Raw genomic sequence first — 19,771 nt, forward strand, 5'->3', positions numbered from 1 at the left:
TAGAATAGAGAGTGTTAGAGTATATCACCTTATGTAACAAGGGCAAGTATTGCTTTGAGAAATTTTTTTTCCATATATATGTGCACACATATACACAGGCATATGTTTAAAGAATCATAAGGCCAATTGTATTTATTGTGGATTGAAGTTCGAGAAATATGCAGTGCTCCAAATGCCTCAATATAATTAAAGCAGTATGATCTATTTGAATAATGGCTGACATTTATACTATTGAACATTTTGTGCTAATAGCTTTCATAAATGATCTCAGTTCACCTTCAGAACAAGCCTGTTATTATTACTATTTCACAGATGAGAAAACTGGGGTTTAAAGAGAGATTAAATATATTTCTCAAGTATACCCACTCAATGGTAGAGCAAGGACATAACCCCAAACTTCTGGGACAGCAGAGCCTTGTGCTTTGTGCTAATTACTTCTCTCCACTGCCTGGGTGGGCTGGTGTGTTACGTTAGGAAAGAGGATGGCTGTTAAAAATGTAGTCACAGGCCGGGCGCGGTGGCTCACGCCTGTAATCCTAGCACTCTGGGAGGCCGAGGTGGGCGGATTGTTTGAGCTCAGAAGTTCGAGACCAGCCTGAGCAAGAGCGAGACCCCATCTCTACTAAAAATAGAAAGAAATTATATGGACAGCTAAAAATATATATAGAAAAAAAATTAGCCGGGCATGGTGGTGCATGCCTGTAGTCCCAGCTACTCGGGAGGCTGAGACAGGAGGATCGCTTGAGCTCAGGAGTTTGAGGTTGCTGTGAGCGAGGCTAACGCCACGGCACTCACTCTAGCCTGGGCAACAGAGTGAGACTCTGTCTCAAAAAAAAAAAAAAAAAAAAAAAAAAATGTAGTCACAGAAATGCCCTTGGACCTGATTCTGGGGTAGGTGTGGTGGAACATTCTTATGAGAGGCATGAAATGAGGTATTCAGCATTAACTGTGGTGATCCTTTGGTGGGCGAGAGTCTGGCCAAACTTGAGTCCTCTGGCTCCCTCAGATCCAGCAGGGGGCTCTGCAGTTAGTCTGTCTGCATTCCAGTCCCACTCTGCTACATCCTGTGTGACCTCGGGAAGGTCACATACTCTCTGTGCCTCAGTTACTTAGTACTTACCTCATAGATTATTTTGAAGATCAAATAGAGTAATCCTTGCATGGCACTATGCTGATGCATAGTAAATAATCAGTAAATATTAATATTTCCCAGTTGCTTATATATATAAGGGTCAAAAAAATTCCAGTGACTGCTCTTACCTACTAGAAACACTGGGGGCGACAGCTCTACCTGGAGAGACCCTCCTTGTCTCAGATCTTCGGTAGCTATCTTTTGCCACTGCATAGAATCCATTTCCTCCATGCTAGCCAAAGCCTGGCTTAATTCCAGAGATTTCTGAACCCTCTTATAAAGAAGGGTATTCTGTTCGTTGCTTATAGAGTCTTTTTTATGCCACTTGGCAGTGATGAGCCTGTGCTGAGTCTAAGAGAAGGGATTTGGGGAAAGACAGAATTTATTTCAGGAACTAGACCAGAAGCAACAGTTTTGTGATAATTCAGCCCTTCATGCCTCCTGTCACATGGACTCGTGCTGATTGTTTTAATTGTTAAGAACCATTGCTCCTTTCCATACCAACCCCCCTTCCTCTTCTAATCAAACCTATTTTCTATAAGGGAGAAATTTTACATGATTGTGACTTCTTCAAAATCATCTTGTGCACTGAGTCCTTTTCTTTTTTGAACATCGGGGACCATGTCAATCTCTAGTTGCCTCCAGGAAAATAAAAATTTCATTTGCTTTAATGAATAAGGCTTCTAAAATAGCAATTACTCTCTCTTCTGTCCTCAACCTCATGATTTCCTTCCAACCCAAAGTCCCTCCTACTGTAAAAATGAGAAACCAGTAGTCCTCTTCATTCAGGAATTCATCATACCAGGGGCTGAGCATCTGAAATACAAACACAGCACAAGCATCATTAGCTGGATGCTCGGGTTGCTGCATCTTCTCTACTTGTGTTCACCTGGGAGCAGAGTGGGCTGCAGATTCTGGATTCTCTAGCCTGGAGATCCAATGGAACAGCAAACACTAGCTATGCCCAACCAATATGGCAGCTCTCACAGCCTCTCTCCTAGTTTTAGAGAACAGCAATAAATATTTATTTAAGAAGACAGATAACAAGTAATTTATAGGACAAGTACTCGACACCTGCATATTATTTCATTCCTTTCCACAGAGCATCTCATTTGGTCCTCAAAATGGCCCTGAAAACGATGCATCTCTTTTTGGTATATCTTATATCTCCCCTCGAAGACCTTATGCATTTGTGAAGAACATTTCATTACATTACATTAAAACTAAAAATCAACAACAAAACCTGTGAGTTAGTGCTTAGCTAGATTTATTTATCCATGCTCTCACTTTCATTCATTTACTTATTTGACAAATGTTTTCTGAGTGCCTCCTACATGCTAGGCACCATGCGAACTGCTGGCAATACAGAGATCAGTATGCTACAAGCATCATTCCAAGGAACTCAGCTTCCATCATGATGAATAGCATATGACACATGCTGTGATAGAGGTATTAACAAGGTTCTCTGGGAGCAGAGAGAAGGGAACAATTATTTCTGACTGCAATATGGAAATCCAGGAAAATTCATAAAGGCAGGGAGATTTAATCTGGAGTTTGCATCTTGCATAAATAGGAGCTCACCATAAGGAGCTGAGTAAAGGGCATTCCATGCAGTGCGGAAAGTTTAAGCAAAGGCACAGAGATGGGATAGCACGTGTTTGAGAACGCTGAGTACCGCAGTGTGGATGAAATGTACCATTCATGTGAAGATTGTGGGAATGGGGGAGTGGCCAGAGATGAGGCAGGAAAGGTTGGCTGGGACTCTACATGGAGCACCTGAATGCCTTGTTAAGTGATCTGGGCATTATTTTGCAAGCAATGAGTTGCCAATAGTAATCTTTAAGGAATGTAAGATTATCTATACAAACTGCCCCAGTCGAGCTGCCAAAAAGTGAGTTTAATGGTATGAATGTTAGCAGCTTTATCAAATCTCCTGGGCTCCTGGGAAACTGGAGTGATATACATTCCTGAGAGAATTCAATTCAATGATTGAATCCTAGCAATGTGCAATGTAATATAATGTTACTCACTAATGGATAAGCTCTAAATACATATATTAAACATAAATAATAAAAAGCATGTGTGAAATGAGTACCCTATTAACATCCTTTTCGGTTTAAGAGATTTATGACTCTAATAATTAGTGAATAAAAAATCAAATTGATTTCTTAAGAAACAATGTTTCATTGAACATTTTCTATTAAAAGAAATAATCAGATTTTTATCAAGATAATAGTAATCAAAAATAAAAATAATAAAACAGTATCTAAAAACTTTGAGTTTGTCCAAGACCATATAGCCAAAGGATGTCAGAGCCAGGACTTAAACCATTAGTTTGTCCTCTGCTCCATGGGCACTCTGTTCTCACATCCATGAGTCCAAAGCCAGGAAATAGACATATTAGCTGGCATGCTATAAGCACTCAAAAGTAGACTGGCTAATTGGAGAAATGATTGAACACAGATGAAAATCAGAGTTCTTATAGAGTCACTTGTTTCAAACAAACAAAGATAGTCTTAGGAAAGGCCAAAAGAGGAGTCATTTCCAACTGAAAGTGATCGATGCAACAAACGTCTATTGAGCATGAATGTTTATCAGCACTGCTGAACACCGAACACCCACTGCCAGGTAGTGTTCTAGAGGCTGGGGACGCAGTAGTAACAACTGTCCTCACAGGCAGAAAGAAAGGATAAGGAAATAAGTTAAATGTATACCTATATATATCATATATACATATTATGTCTCTATTTGAAAGGTAATACAAGTATATTTTATGTGTATATAATATGCAAATATGCATACATGTACTTTGTGAGGATTATACACACATTATATATATGCACACAGTATGTGTATTAATAAGTATATATTTATTTTTAAATTATTTTAAAATTTATTGAGGTATGCCTGACACAAAGGTGAAGAAATTTAATGTATAGAAGAACTTAATGTGTCTGAACAAGGCTGGGGACCTCCTAGTCTACCATATTGCTGGTGACACTTTGAGTATGTATGTATGTATTTAGATAGTGATGACTGCTACAGAGAAAGGAAAATTTGGGGTACGGTTGAAATTTTACATATAATAAATTGGCCAAGGAAGTTCTCAATGAGAAGGCAACTCTTGGGCAGAGACCTGAGAGAGAGGGAGACCAAGCCATGCAGGCATCTTAAGTCACACAGCATCACACAGCCAAGCTGGTGGTGTGCCCGGCATAGCTGGTGATGAGCGTAGTGGGAGAAACAGTAGGTGAATCCAGAGAGGGGAGGTGAAGTGAAGATCATGTAGGGCCTTGTTAGTTTTATCAGGGACTTTGGATTTTACTGAAAGTAAAATGGCTGTACTAAGACAGAAAGTCATCTGTTTTCAAGGTCTTCACTTCCTTTTACTTATTTCAGTCAAATTACACTATTGCTGTTTGGGCAGAATCACTTGGGTTGGTATTAAATGAGCCTGCTGAGGGGCATGGGCAGACACAGAGGCATCAGTTAGGAGGTAGGAGGCCCTTACAGTAGCACCATTGAGGGAGGAAGGGGCTTAAGTGAGAGTGCTTGTAACAAGGGAGGGGAGGAGTGGTCACTTTTGGATAGATTTTTAAGGTCGAGCCAACAGGATTCACCAATAGACTCGGCATGGGTATAAGACAAAGAGGTCAGTGAAGAACGATATCAAGATTTTTACTCTGAGAAACTATGATACTCCAGCCTTATCTATATACAAATATCTTCAATATCTTTACAGAAGACCAAGGTCCAGTCAGGGAGATTTGCTGTGAAAATTTGATGACCTAGGAAGCACAATCCCCATCTGAGCCTCTAGCCTCAAATGCCTCCACAGTAGGCAGGGATGCTTCTGGGTATTCATTAATCAAGAACTATGCAAAGGAGAGCTTTGGCTGTGGGTCCACTGGACTGATAAGGTCTGATGCTACGGGAATGTACAAACTTGGATAATTATGATATATTGGAAATCACACTGAACTTAGAGCCAAGAACTGCTAGGATCTGATCCTGGATCATCCAGTAGCCAGCTGCATGCCTTTGGACTAATTCACTTACTCAGATCTCTGATTCATTTTTTCTCATCTGTCCAACAGAGGGAACAATACTACTCTGTCTGCCTCTTGGAAGTGCTATGAAATATAGAGGAGAAAATGTATGTTAATGTGCAAACACATTATAATGCACTAAATAATCCATTTGCTCCTTCAGATCTACTCTGTACTCTGTTTCACCCTTCTTGTGCCTTGGAAGATTGACCTGTATAAACCACATCAACAGGCTTCCTTGTCCTCTGATTGGGTTAATCAAATGAGGTGTCCTGGTAGGAGATGGGAAGCAGGAGAGTGAGCTGGGGCTATCTATCCTCCCAATCCGTCCAAGCTAGATCACTATGCACTGGTTACATCCCTCAACTAATGATGACAGCTTGTGCCAAATGTTCCACTCAATACAGCTCTTTCTCTCCTGGTTCTAGTAACTGCTCCCTCTCCTCAATTCTTCATGCCTAGGAGTGATAAATGTGCCCTACCCTCACTGGTCTTGTGGTATTGCACTGTCCCTGCAGTTTTCCTACTGCCTCATCCAATCCTTTGTGAGTAGTCCTTCTTATTTGGCTCTCATCTGTTGCCCAGCTTGACTCTGCCATTTGTTTCCTGCCAAGCACTTGTTGATACAATAGTCATGCTATGGGGCTTCACTTCCTGTGAATCTTCAGGCCATTCCCTTGCTTTTATCTAATGTTTTGGGAAAGAATAAACCCCTCCCAATTGGCCATTTCCTTGATGGCTAGCCTAGCAAAGGGAGACCCTGCTTTTCAATATCTAGTATTTATAACAGAAATCTTAAAAGTTCCCTCTTAGAACACCTGAAGTTCATGATTTTGGGAGAGTGCATGTAAGGAGGACGTGAATAAGGAATAGATATTGACAAATCCTCACCTACTTTACTTCAGAGTTTTGGCTGGTTTAGGGGAAGTTGCAAATTTTGTGCCTGAAAATATCAACCAACTCTTCAATATGTGAAGGTTTATGTGGGTAATTATGTCTTTAACTTATCCAGTATAGATGATCAGATAGCATTTTTGGTCAGTCTTGACCTAATCTGCCAGATACTAACCCACTTCTGTGAGACATGGCCTACCTGGCAGATCTCCTTCTGGGCTTTGGGAATCCACGGGTTCACATTCCCAGAAGGCAGCAGTTCCTTCAGGCCCTGAATGATTTGGGATTTGAGTGGTAAGCATGGACCAATCTGCTCATTCAGGTAGAGCTCACAGATTCTGTTACCCAGCATGTGACGAAATATGGCATCCCCATTCTTCCGGCTATTCATCAGGACCCTAAGGTAATGGTGCAGCTCCTGCCAGAGGTCCAGAAGTTGGATCTCCACTTTCAAATCCAGCTGCTTTAGGTGGTTCCGGAAAGGATTTCCTGCATAGGCATCAGCACACAAGGCCCAGTGGGTATACCCGATGGAGAGGTTTCGCCTGATGATCTTCTTCATACTTAGATGGGAGGAGTAATTGATGATGGGGGTGGCAGTCCTCAGGTGGGTAGAGAACTTCTTCTCAAAGAGGCCCTCCATGTGGAGGTGACTCTTGGCTTTCTTCTTCATGCTGGACTTCCTGGCACGATGACTATCCTTTCCCAGGGGACTGATTGTTCTCTCCTTTGAAGAAGCCACTTTCAGGGAAGGCACTTGTACAACCACCTTCTCTTCAGGACACATCTTCTGTGGGGCCATAGTGTGGGTATCTGGGTCAAAGTCCATGTCCAGAGACCAAGAGACAGAATCTGTCAGTTGCCACATCTTCCTCTTGGCTTTTCTGCTCGAGTACTTCTTATGAAATTGGTGGTGCTTATCGATGGTCATGTTCAGAGGGAGCCCCCCTGCGTGGGTGTAGCAAATACTGCACAGGCGAGTCTCATATTCCTGCATCAGACCATGGCACGCTTCCTCCTTGGCCATGGCCATCTTGGCGTGGGTGTAAAAGTTGGGAAGCCAATAGCTCTGGAGTTTGAACAGAGCCACTTTCTGCATGTGGCTCAGGGTCTCCCTCCTGGTGGTTGACTGGTTAGGATGCCAGATAGACAGGTTCAAGAGGGACTCTGGAAAAAACACAGAGAGATGAAGGGTGAAAATGATATGACGATGTTGGAGAGGTTTGTAAACTGTTCCAAATGTCTTTGTGTATAGCATTTCTAGTTCCTCACACAATCCTGGAGTGTGGACAGGAGAAATAGATGGTGGACACATTGTAAGGGTTTTCCCAGTACACAGTGACCCCCTTCTCTGATTACCTTCTTCCTTCCCCATAGAAATAAGCCATTTTATGTTATTCTTTGAATTACTTCTTAGACTATTGAATGTTATTGTAAAGAAGAACAAAAAACACAAGACAAAATGATTTAAGAACAAGAGACATCAATCCGAATAGGATTCCCCAGGGTCAGATATGACTGGAGGAAGGGATTTGGACTGGATAATTTGAAGGAGTCCTTACTACCTCTGATTTTAATGTCATCAATTCGCAAGTACCTACATGAGTAGAGAAGAGTGTGACTAGTCCCAAACAGCGGATTAGGAGCGCCTCCTCATTTAATGAACAAACAAGCAGATATGCATCAGTCTTATTCTCTTTTTATGGAAAGAGACTTTTTATGGAAAGGGCCAAATGGTAAATATTTTGGCTTTGTAAATCATATCCAATTTCTGTTGTATAATCTTCTTCCTCTATTTTTTTTAGCCATTTAAAAACGTAAAAAACATTCTTAGCTCATGGGCCACATGTACTGCATTTGGCCTGTGGGCTACAGTTTATTCTAGAGAATCCCATTTAAAAAATAAAATGACAGAGCTATGCAGGTTCAGAAGATACAGTTGCTTTTCAATCACTCTGTCTCATTTCCTTTTCCCTCCTTCCCGCCAAACTTCACTGGCAGGTAATATCTCAGGAAGAGGCAAGTAACAGCCTGAGGACAACTGATCTCTTTGAACCCTCCCCTGGTTAAGGGTTGAGGTTCCCATTGGCATCTCTGATATGTTGAAGATGGAGAGAGTGGCAGTCTGAAAAGCAAGAAACTGAGGGTTACTAGATGCTGGATTGATTTTTTTGTTTTATGCCCAAGGATTTCACTTCAAATATGTTTTATAATTCTTACTGATGTTCATGTTGCAGAGAGTGACCACCCTGGAACCCTCCTGCAGATGGGTGGCCTTCAGCACGAGAAGGAGGGACAGGTAGTAGTCTCTCACTTCCAGGTCCATCTCGTCTATGCTCAGGATCTTCTCGGCAAGGATCCAGAAATCCACCAACTCTTCACCTGCAGATCAGACAGGGTAGGCACAGAGCTGCACCCTAATCTTGCCCCTTTAATGGTTGCAGCTGGGTGAATTAGCTGATATCCTCCACCAAGCCGTTTTATTGTATCAGATATCACCATTAGTCACTTCTTTGGGTTAAGGCATCATCTCCAGAAAAGTTCTAATGTGGGGGAGGCTGGGAGGCATGGGGAGAAGGAACTTAATGCATAGGGATCCTTTGTGACTTTTTGTTACTGTTGTTATATACACTCTCACTTTAGGGAAAACTGCTAAACTGAGGATGGATCATGAGACATTTGAATTTTGTCCAGAAAAGTATCTGAGGAAAAAGAACATTTTCTAGATCATAGACCCAGAGCAGCCTGCAGAAGGATCCTTGAGCCAAAAGATGCCAAAGACTACAATTCCCTTTTTCACAATTTTGCCAGGGCCAAACTCTGAGTGGCAAAGTGAAAGATACAGTTTGTCCAGTTCTCCCCTACCTGCTTCCTGGAGACCAAGGATTTCACCCTTAAAACTAGGGCTTGTCCCTAGACGAAACTTAGGATTGTTGGGCTGGAGTGTCAGCCAGTGCCAGTCGCCAGCCTCCCGGCACCCAGCAACTACTGGACCCAACAGAACAGGAAGCAGTGGTTCCCCAGGTTCCCAACACTTTTGCTACAGGGGTTTATTTACTTGTTCCTCATCCACCTCCCCAACATAGTCACAGCTACTTGAAGCAGGGACTTATGGCTACTGTTCACCTTTGCATCCCAACCTACCCGCACAGTGGCTGCCACCTAGTGGTGCTCAACAGTCGTTAGACGAATGAATGAATGAAAGGGGCTTTGATTGCTTTTACCTTAACCTACGCTATGGATCTGTTTTCAGATTTTTATACAAACATATTAAACATTAAAGGGCCGGGCGCGGTGGCTCACGCCTGTAATCCTAGCACTCTGGGAGGCCGAGGCGGGAGGATCGCTCAAGGTCAGGAGTTCAGACCAGCCTGAGCAAGAGCGAGACCCCGTCTCTACTAAAAATAGAAAGAAATTATAAGGACAACTAAAAATATACAGAAAAAATTAGCCGGGCATGGTGACGCATGCCTGTAGTCCCAGCTACTGGGGGAGGCTGAGGCAGGAGGATCGCTTGAGCCCAGAAGTTTGAGGTTGCTGTGAGCTAGGCTGACGCCATGGCACTCTAGCCAGGGTGACAGAGCAGGACTCTCCCTCAAAAAAAAAAAAGAAAGAAACATTAAAATATTCACCACAGACACACATACCTGCCAATTGGGGCTCCAGGGCCACCTGGAAACTGTTAAGAACTTGCAAAGTCCCCAGGAGCAACCCCAACGACCCACCTGCACTGCCCTTGAGGTAGGAGCAGAAGCGCCACATGCCCCTGACCCCGCCAACGCACTTCTGGAGGAGCCACTCGTCTGCCTTTTTCCATCGCATCATCTTGGCTGCAGGGAAAGCGCGCAGTGAGACAGAGAAAACGATCTCTTCCCCCGACCACTCTCGCAGCCTCGCATGCAGCCAGGCCCCCACGTGCTCGGTGTGGGTGGGGATAAATGGCGGCCAGCTCCTTGAAGCGGGTCCCATCACGTGGCGCTTTCAAAGCTAGACACTCTGCAGACCACCTCCTGACAGATGTCCAGTGACACGAGAGGGGCATGCACACAATCGGCAGCTCAAAACACCTTCCAGCCAAAGCCCCATCCATTCTACCATCCCCACGTGATAGTGATTTTGCCTTTAGTGTGCATTTTAATCCAACTTTACATACATATATATATACACACATGTATATATACACATATACACACATATTTTAAAGGAGGATAGTTGAGTATAGCAGGTGATTTGTTACAACGTTTTATTCCACAAATGCTCCTGAATCTTAACTTTGTTTGGGGTGGAACATGTTAATTTCCTTTGGCTAGCGAGCTAAAAGTTACTAATCCAACCCTAGATGGAAATTTTTTATCCATTCATTCTTTCAGTAAATATTAAGTACATGCCTGCTAAGTTCCATGTACCATTCTAGGTGCTTGGGATACATCAGCAAACAGAACAAAAATCCCTGCCCTCAAGGAGCTTATGTTCTTGAGAAGGAGACAGACAATAAACATAAGCCTAATAAATAATTACATTGTCTAGGAAGGTTGAAGGTTATGAGCACTACAGCAAAAAGAAAAAGTAGAGCTGGGTGAAGGAAATTGGGAATGCTGGGGGCAAGGATTGGATGAGGGGGTAGGATATAGTATTAAATAGGGTCATCAGAGCAGCCTTCATGGACGAGGTGAGATTTGTACAAAGATTTGGGGATGTGAGAGAGGGAGCCACATGCACACGTAGAGGAAGAGCATTCCAGGTAGAGGAAAAAGCCACTCAAAGCTGTGAAGTGGAAATGTGTCCAGCATGTTTGGGGAACTGCAAGGAGGCCAGTGTGGCTGAAATAGTGTGAATAGGGTGGGGTGGCGGAGATGAGGTCAGGGAAACGAGCCCAGGTCCCTGGGAACTTGAAGGTCACTGTAAGAGTGTTGGATTTCTCACTGAAATGGGAGCCACTGGCGGTGCATGGGGAGGGGCAGGAGGAGCGGGGCAGAAAGTGACATGACCTGAATTGCATTTTTCCCCAATATTTTTTGTTGTGGTAAAATACACATAACATAAAATTTACCATCTTAGTTATTTTTATGTGTACAGTTCAGTGGCAATAAATACGTTAATAATGTTGTACACCATCATGACCATCCATGTCCAAAATTCTTTTCATCTGGCAAAACTGAAACTCTATACCCATTAAACAATAACTCCCCACTCTCCTCTCTTCCCAGCCTCAGGCAACCAACATTCCACTTCCTTTCTCTACCATGATTCTAAGTACTTCATATAAGAGGAACCATACAGTGTTTGTCTTTTTGTGACTGGCTTATTTCACTTAGCACAATGTCCTCAAGTTTCATTCGTGTTGTAGCATTTGTCATAATTTCCTTTTTAAGGCTGAATAATATTCCATTATACGTCTGCACCACATTTTGCTTATCCATTCATATGCTGATGGACACCTGGGCTGCATCCACATTTTAGCTATTGTGAATAATGCTACCATGATCATGGTTGCTCAGATACCTCTTTGAGACTCTGCTTTCGATTCTTTTGAGTATATACCCAAAAGCTGAATTGCTGGATCATATAGTAATTCTATTTCTAATTTTTAAGAAAATGGTATGGTGTTTTCCACAGTGGCTGTACTATTCACAGTTCCACCAACAGTGAAAAAGGGTTCCAAGTGCTTGACATCCTCACCAACGCTTGTTATTTTGTTTTTTGATAGTACACATCTTAATGGGTGTGTGGTGGTATCTCATTTTAGTTTTGATTTGCACTTCCCTAATGATTAGCAATGTTGAGCATCTCTTCATATGCTACTGGCCATTTGTATATCTTCTTTTTAGAAATATCTATTCAAGCCCTTTCCCCATTTTTTGAATCATGTTGTTTGTTTTATGTTGTTGAGTTTTAGGAGTTCTCCATATATTCTGAATGTCAATCCTTTATCAGATATGATTTTAAAATATTTCTTCCATTCTGCGGGTTGTCTTTTTACAGTTGATACTATCTTTTGATGCACAAATTTTAAAAATTTTTGTGAAGTCCAATTTTTTTTGTTACCTCTGTCTTTGATGTCATGGCCAAGATATCACTGCCAAATCCAATGTAGTGAAGATTTTGCCCTAGGTTATCTTATGTGTTTTATAGTTTTAGGTCTTAAACTTAAGCCTTTGATCTATTTTGAGTAAATTTTTGTGTATGGTGTTATCTAAAAGTCCAATTTCATTCTTTCGCATGTGGATGTGATTTTTTTTTTTTTTGAGACAGAGTCTCACTGTCACGCCAGCTAGAGTGCAGTGGCATCATGATAGCTCACTGCAACCTCAAACTCCTGGGTTCAAGCGATCCTTCTGCCTCAGCCCCCTGAGTAGCTGTAACTACAGGCATGCACCACCATGCCCGGCTAATTTTTTTATTTTTAGTAGAGACAGGGTCTCACTCTTGCTCAGGCTGATCTCGAACTCCTGACCTCAAGTGATCCTCCTGCCCCAGCCTCCCAGAGTGCTAGGATTACAGGCGTGAGCCACTGCACCCAGTCCCCCCTTTCATTTTTATTTTAATAATATGTAGTCTTTTTGGTAATACTGTTTTCTCTCTTTTTTTCTTAGTCCATCTAGCTAAAGTTTTGCTTATTACGTTGATCTTTTCAAAGAACCAACTTTTGGTTTCATTGATTTTCTCTATTGCTTCTCTATTCTTTATTTCATTGATATTTGTTTTCATTTCTTTCCTGCTGATAGCTTTGAGTTTAGTTTGTTCTCTTTTTTCTAATTCCTAATGTTATACAGTTATGTTGTTTATTTGAGATGTTTCTTTTTTTAATGTAAGCATTTATGGCTATAAATTTTTCCTTTAGAGCTACTTTCACTGTATCCTATTAGTTTTGGTATGTTGTGTTTTCATTTTCATTCATCTCTAAATATTTTTTAATTTCCCTTGTGATTTCTTCTTTGATCTATTTGTTGCAAAAGATTGTGTTCTTTAGTTTCCACAATTTTTTGAAATTTTCCATTTTCCTTCTGTTATTTATTTATAACTTCATCCTATTGTGCTCAGAAAAGATACTCTGTATGATATATTTTAAAATCTATTGAGATTTCATTTATGGCCTAACATAGCGTATGCTGGAAAATGTCCCATGTGTACTTGAGAAGAATGTGAATGCTGCTGTTGATAGGTAGAGTGCTCTGTATGTATCTTTTAGATATAGTTGGTTTATTGTATTAAGTCCTCTATTTCCTTACTTATCTTCTTTCTTATCATTCTATTCATTATTAAGAGTGGGGTATTGAAGTCTCCAATTATTATTGTAGAACTATTTTTTCCCTCAGTTCTGTAGGTTTTGGCTTCATATATTTTGATGGCCTGTCATCAGTTGTGCAAATGTTTATAATTCTTATGTCTTCTTGCTGTGTCAAATCTTGCACTAATATATAATGTTTCTTTTTGTCTCTTATAAACTATTTAAAATTTAAAGTCTATTTTGTCTGGTATTATTATAAGCATCCCTGTTCTCTTTTGGTTACTGTTGCATGGACTATCTTTTTCCATCCATCCACTTTCTTTTTTTTTTTTTTTTTTTTGAGACAGAGTCTCACTCTGTTGCCCAGGCTAGAGTGAGTGCCGTGGCAAAAGCCTAGCTCACAGCAACCTCAAACTCCTGAGCTCAAGGGATCCTCCTGTCTCAGCCTCCCGAGTAGCTGGGACTACAGGCATGCACCACCATACCTGGCTAATTTTTTCTATATATATTTTTAGCTGTCCATATAATTTCTTTCTATTTTTAGTAGAGATGGGGTCTCGCTCTTGCTCAGGCTGGTCTCGAACTCCTGAGCTCAAACGATCCGCCCACCTCGGCCTCCCAGAGTGCTAGGATTACAGACGTGAGCCACCGCGCCCGGCCCATCTATCCACTTTCAATTAATTTGTGTGTTTGGATATAAAGTGAGCCTCTTGTAGACAAGATATAATTGGATCTTGTTTTTAAATTGATTCTGCCAAATTCTGTCTTTTGATTGAACAGTTTAATCCATTTACATTAAAAGTAATTACTAATAAGAAGAGATTTATGTCATTTTGCTATTTTTTTTCCACACACCTTATAGGTTGTTAGTTCTTCATTACCAGCATTACTGTCTTCTTTTGTGTTTAGTTAATTTCTTGTAGTAAAACATTTAAATTCCTTTCTCATTTCACCTATTGCCACAACACGGGTTCGGCCACCTGCATATCTACAAATGTAGCCAGTATTTTCACCTTACTATAGGACTGACAGGCATAACATCATTATGAAGTGTGGCTTCCCATATTTCTATACAACACACATGCACACACGCACACATGAGCACCACCCAATGCTTACCTCCTTCTGGGGACTTAATGAAACTGATAAGCTCCTGACAGAGAATATAATGGAAACACAAGTTTGTTTTACAGAAGAAAGGTAACCGGTATTTTTCCAACCAGGTCAATAATCCTTTGTACTTGGCAACCTAGAGTTAAAAAAATAAAAATAAAAACGGAAAAGATAAATGGAACTGAACTGCTAAGAAACAAAAGCTTAGTAAGGGGCAATAAATCATTTCACATTGCAGTATCTGGCCAGAAGGAGAGGTGTGTGGGTTAAAATATCTAAGAGGAGCAGAGACTCCGTCTGAGGCTCCCAAAGAAACCAATTGATTATTAGGAAATAAAAAGCTTGATCTTCCATCAAAAAATTCTTCCTTATTCCTGGGTGAAGTTGTTAAAGAAAAAATGTAAGTCCTGCTTGAGAGAAGAGAAGCAGAAGAGATTAGGGTCTGTGGCGTCAGGTCATAACACTCTTCAAGTTGCTTCTCTGTACACCCTGTCATAATTTCCAACAAGCCCCTAACCCGTGTCAGTTGCATGATATGTACAAAAACACACAAAGATTCACATGATTTAGAATATTAGATGGATCCTTGAGGGATCAAGCCACCAGAGAAGGGAGAAACAAATTAAAAATTTTTAAGTTTCAGGGTTATCCTAGGGAGACCAAATACAAGAGTCAGAGTAAGGTGTGTCATCTCAGCTCTCCCAATCCTTTTTCTCCTCCAGGAGAATGGTGCAGCAGTCATTAGAAACCGCAGGGGGGCATCTTACCTGGATCTATATCTGATAATGCATATCTGATAATAACTATGTGGCCCCTGGGCTGCCACTTCCTATCCCACTCCCATGGCAAACATTGCCAATCAATTCCCAGACTCTTTCTTGCTTCGATGTACCCTCAAGGTTCTTCTCAGGACAGCACTCCAAGCAGCTATTAGCCAACAATCATGGCGGACGTGAGAGATGAATCCCATTTGCTAACTACATGGACTGGAATATACAGGAAAGAATTCCCCAGCAATTGCTTGCCCAAGAGGCAAAAGCATACAAAAAAAAAAAACAAAAAAAAGAAGAAAGAAATGTCTAATTGGGCCGGGCGCGGTGGCTCACGCCTGTAATCCTAGCACTCTGGGAGGCCGAGGTGGGCAGATCGTTTGAGCTCAGGAGTTTGAAACCAGCCTGAGCAAGAGCGAGACCCCATCTCTACTAAAAATAGAAAGAAATTATATGGACAGCTAAAAATATATATAGAAAAAATTAGCTGGGCATGGTGGTGCATGCCTGTAGTCCCAGCTACTCGGGAGGCTGAGACAGGAGGATCCCTTGAGCTCAGGAGTTTGAGGTTGCTGTGAGCTAGGCTGACGCCACAGCACTCACTCTAGCCTGGGCAACAGAGTGAGACTCTGTCTCAAAAAAAAAAAAAAAAAGAAATGTCTAATTGGCTTGATGCCAGTTGTTCTATTCATTCGCTTTAGAGTTTCTTCCATAGTCACTCTCTGGACTTCCTCTCCTTCTCCTCCCAATTCATATTTCAAATACAGCTCCTTCTTCCTCCACCCCAAACCCTCACCACTCAAGAATTTTACTCACCAAGTCATAAGGTATTTCTGGCCACAAGCTCCATTGTGAATTTTCAACAGTGTAAAATGGTGTTTGACCAAAAACCTGCAAAAGAAAGCTAGGAAACAGCCAAGGGGGTAGAGCTTCTCTTCATTTATATGGCACAGTCCATTGCAGCCACAGGAAAAGAGAGGTTCCACTGCTTTCCTACTTCAAGGGACATTAATTCTTAAATTTATTCTACTGTATCAACTTTCCCTGAACAAAAACACCCTAAATGGACTGAACTGCAAAATTTGTTTATCTTCTGGCTCCAGCCTGCCCTGATCTGGGAGCTATCTTGCTTGTGGGCAAAGGCCAAAGCCCATGATAATGGAACACGCTTACTTTGTATATTCCATTATTCACTTTCTCCGTGGACTTAGAGAGTGGAAGCAAAGGTATAAAACCTTTTCCTAATGAGAAATAGCACTGGATGTACCTAACCTCTTGCACTGGAGAAAATAAGACTGAAGATGTGAGGATTAGGGGTACAAATTACATATGGAGGCACTAAGAGAGTCTAAAACTAATAGGTAATTCTAGGCTACTGTACTCTTTGTCATGAAGAAGGACTGTCACCAAGGCAACCAGCTTTGAAGCTGATGGGAAAGTACTTCTCTGTTTATAGATATCTGAGCTTAAGCAGTCTCACCCTAGGCACCAAAATGTCTTCAAAGTGACCCAGAAGTGTTGGTGGAAAACCAGAGGGTCTGAAGCTCCAACTCCTAGCTGAGCTCTGAGCACATCATGTCAGTCTGACCCTCTCCCCACCTCAAGACTAACAGCCCCAAACTTCAGTCATTCTGTGTTCCTCCTCCTTTACTGCAAACCCTTCAATGGATCTCTGTCACCTCCAGGGTGATATCTAAACTCCTGAGCATGGCCTGCCTGATCGCTGGGCCTTAACTCAGCTCACCTGTGCTACTTATCTCTTACTTGGTCTTATTCTTACAACTTTTTCTTCAGCTTTACTGGTTACCTACAGATTCCCCCAAAGTGTCATAGGATTGTATCCCTTGGTGCATTTTCTTTCTTTGTTCTGTCTGTCTGTCAGGCTTTTGCATCTCTTGCTACTCACTCCCTAGTCTTTTCCTCCTACTTCTTTATCCACCCTTTCCTCCTCACCTTCTTCCCCCAGCTAATTGTCAAATACCTACTTCTCTTTCAAGACTTGGCTTGTGTAAGCCTTTCCTGGCTCTTCCAGGTAGGGGTGGCCTCTCCCTCCTGTGTACTGTATTTCCACTGCCTCCTAGAAAGTTCTATCATGTCACTCATACCTTAAACATCATTCTCTCACATTAGGCTGGAAATTCCTTGAGGACAAAGATGATATCATTACTATGTGTGTCTCTAATAGTAAGCCCAGAGGCCGCCACATAATAACCACCCAATAACTATTTGTGGGATAACGTAGAGTGTCTTTTTCCCACTTATCTGAAATTTCACCTTTTAATAGGTGACATCCCATGGGAGTGTGCATTGAGATAAGCCTCAGTTTATACGCCTCCAGCATTAAAATGTTACCAAAGATTTAAACCAGAAATGATGCAGGAGAAGTCTGGGTTTAGATATTAGTCTAAGACTAGACAAATATCTAGTCAATATTTTGATGTTTGAGAGTTTTTTTAGTTGCATAGATTGAGGAAATACATAGTTTTTGTTCCAGTCAACAACTCAACAATTGCTAAGTGCTAAACTACCTGGTAAAGGGAGTAGACTAGAATAAATAATCCTCAGTTCTTGTCCTGCAGGAATTCATAATCTCAAAATCCACTGGGGGAGACACATGCACACACACACATGCACATAACATGAGACAGTTGCAAAGGGCCACGGGGCATAGAGGGAGGGAGAAATCCAATCAGGAGGTTCCAGTTGTGAGGACCTAAGAATTCCTTATGGAGAGCAGAATTTAAGCAGATATTTGAAGAATGGTTAAGACTTTGGTAGTGGAACTATGAGACAGGCATTCCAGGCAGAAAAAAAATAGCCCAAGGAGAGGTTCAGAGGTGGGGGAACACCAGGTGTACTCAGTGAGGATAGAGCTACTGTCACTAGAGCACTGGGCGTCAGCAGAGGGTGTGATGGGAAATAACTTTGGATGGGCAGAGGCAACTAAGGAGGCTGGGATTTAGGGCTTGATTACATCAACAACAGGAAGCTTCTGGAGATTTACAGGTGGTTCTGGTTCATATTTATTTGCTCAAATTGAAGGTTTTTGATTTGAGTAGAAATTTAGGAAAAAACAAAATAACAAAAACTAAAATTAAAAACAGGCACCCAGCTCAGTGAGAGTCTCTTTTCGGCTGTTAATGAAATATTTGGGTTTAAGTCTAAGAATGCTTACCGGAAGAGAAAGAAATGTGTTGAAAAAATCGGCAAAGATTTCATCCTCTAGCAGAATTATAAGATTAGTAGAACCAATTATCTCTATGTGGAGAGAAGAAAGAAACATGAACCAGGACTGCATACGGGTTGAGAAAATGCAGCCATTGAACAGATCATTTCACGTCGCCTAAGCTCAGCATTATGACACCCTTTAGGACAGCTGTCCCCAACCTTTTGGCACCAGGGATCGTTTTCATAGGAGACAATTTTTCCTCACACTGGGGAGTGGAGGGACGGTTTCGGTTTGCAGTTACTTTTCAGAAAGCAAAGGCAGGAATTTACATTTATTCCAGTCAAACTTCAACTTGTTAGTTTGTGCCCAGCATTACATCCTGACAAGAGCTTTCTTAAATGTTGATTTAGTCATGCAATGTATTTATTTCCTCTCTCATTGTGCTGCCTCTCACAATGATCACCACAATGATCCTCTCATTGATCATTGTGCTGCCCGAGTTAATCCAAGGAAATAAATGTTGAATGTCATAAAGTCAAGCATAGAGATCCCAGGTGAACTAGGGAACTCCTTCAAGTTGACTCTAATTCACTATGCTCTTTAGAGCACAATATTCAACTGGTGAATAATAAGCGAATTATTTTATCAATGGCCCAACATTTCTCCATCATATCCGAAGTTCATAATGAAAGACTGTAAAATGGGTCTAAATATTATACACTAGGCCTCTCTGTCTAGTTAAGCGTCTGATAATGACAGTAAGTGCCACTCACTGTCACTAAAGTACAGTTATGATAACATAAAAAAACCTAAGCAATCACCTCCATCACTTTTCCTGATGACACCAGGTGATTATTGGCTTCATATACTAGAAATAGAAATAGAAACACAAGACAATCAAACACTATTGTGAGTAACAGGGCTGGTGTCAGTGCCTGCCCTCTGTGACACTGGATAGCAAAAGAAAGTTCTTGTCAGGCTGTAACGGTAGAATCTACCACAATGGTAGAATTTATCACTACCCCCCTGCACCATCAAGTATCTCATCCATTATTACAATTAACAAGTCAAATTTCTGGGAAAAAAAAAAAAAAAAGACACCTGCACCTGAATGTTTATAGCAGAACAATTCACAGTTGCAAAGATGTGGAATCAACCCAAGTGCCCATCAATACATGAGTGGATTAATAAAATGTGGTACATGTATACCATGGACTACTACTCAGCCATAAAAATTAATGCCTTTTGTGGCAATTTGGATGGAACTGGAGACCAGTATCCTAAGTGAAGTATCTAAAGAATGGAAAAACAAACACCACATGTACTCTCTACTAAATTGGAACTAACCAATGAGCACACATGTGCATAGAGGGAAGTCAAACTCGGTGTAAATCTACCAGTGCAGAGGGGGAGAAG

General features: G+C 41.4%; 1 protein-coding gene across 1 annotated transcript in view; it reads right to left on the minus strand.

The window, feature by feature from the left end:
• Positions 1-19,771, minus strand: part of RGSL1 (regulator of G protein signaling like 1) — a 47,700-nt gene that overhangs the window by 26,910 nt on the left and 1,019 nt on the right. Inside the window, exons 2-9 of the mRNA XM_069459519.1 lie at positions 18,362-18,444; positions 16,003-16,077; positions 14,423-14,552; positions 9,801-9,905; positions 8,296-8,457; positions 6,275-7,242; positions 1,886-1,948; positions 1,261-1,483 (exon numbers count right to left, since the gene is read on the minus strand). Of these exons, the coding sequence (XP_069315620.1) occupies positions 1,261-1,483; positions 1,886-1,948; positions 6,275-7,242; positions 8,296-8,457; positions 9,801-9,905; positions 14,423-14,552; positions 16,003-16,077; positions 18,362-18,444 (1,809 nt within the window). The remainder of the gene's footprint in view (positions 1-1,260; positions 1,484-1,885; positions 1,949-6,274; positions 7,243-8,295; positions 8,458-9,800; positions 9,906-14,422; positions 14,553-16,002; positions 16,078-18,361; positions 18,445-19,771) is intronic.

This window comes from Eulemur rufifrons, chromosome 27 (assembly GCF_041146395.1).
Source record: "Eulemur rufifrons isolate Redbay chromosome 27, OSU_ERuf_1, whole genome shotgun sequence".
NCBI classification, from domain to species: domain Eukaryota; kingdom Metazoa; phylum Chordata; class Mammalia; order Primates; family Lemuridae; genus Eulemur; species Eulemur rufifrons.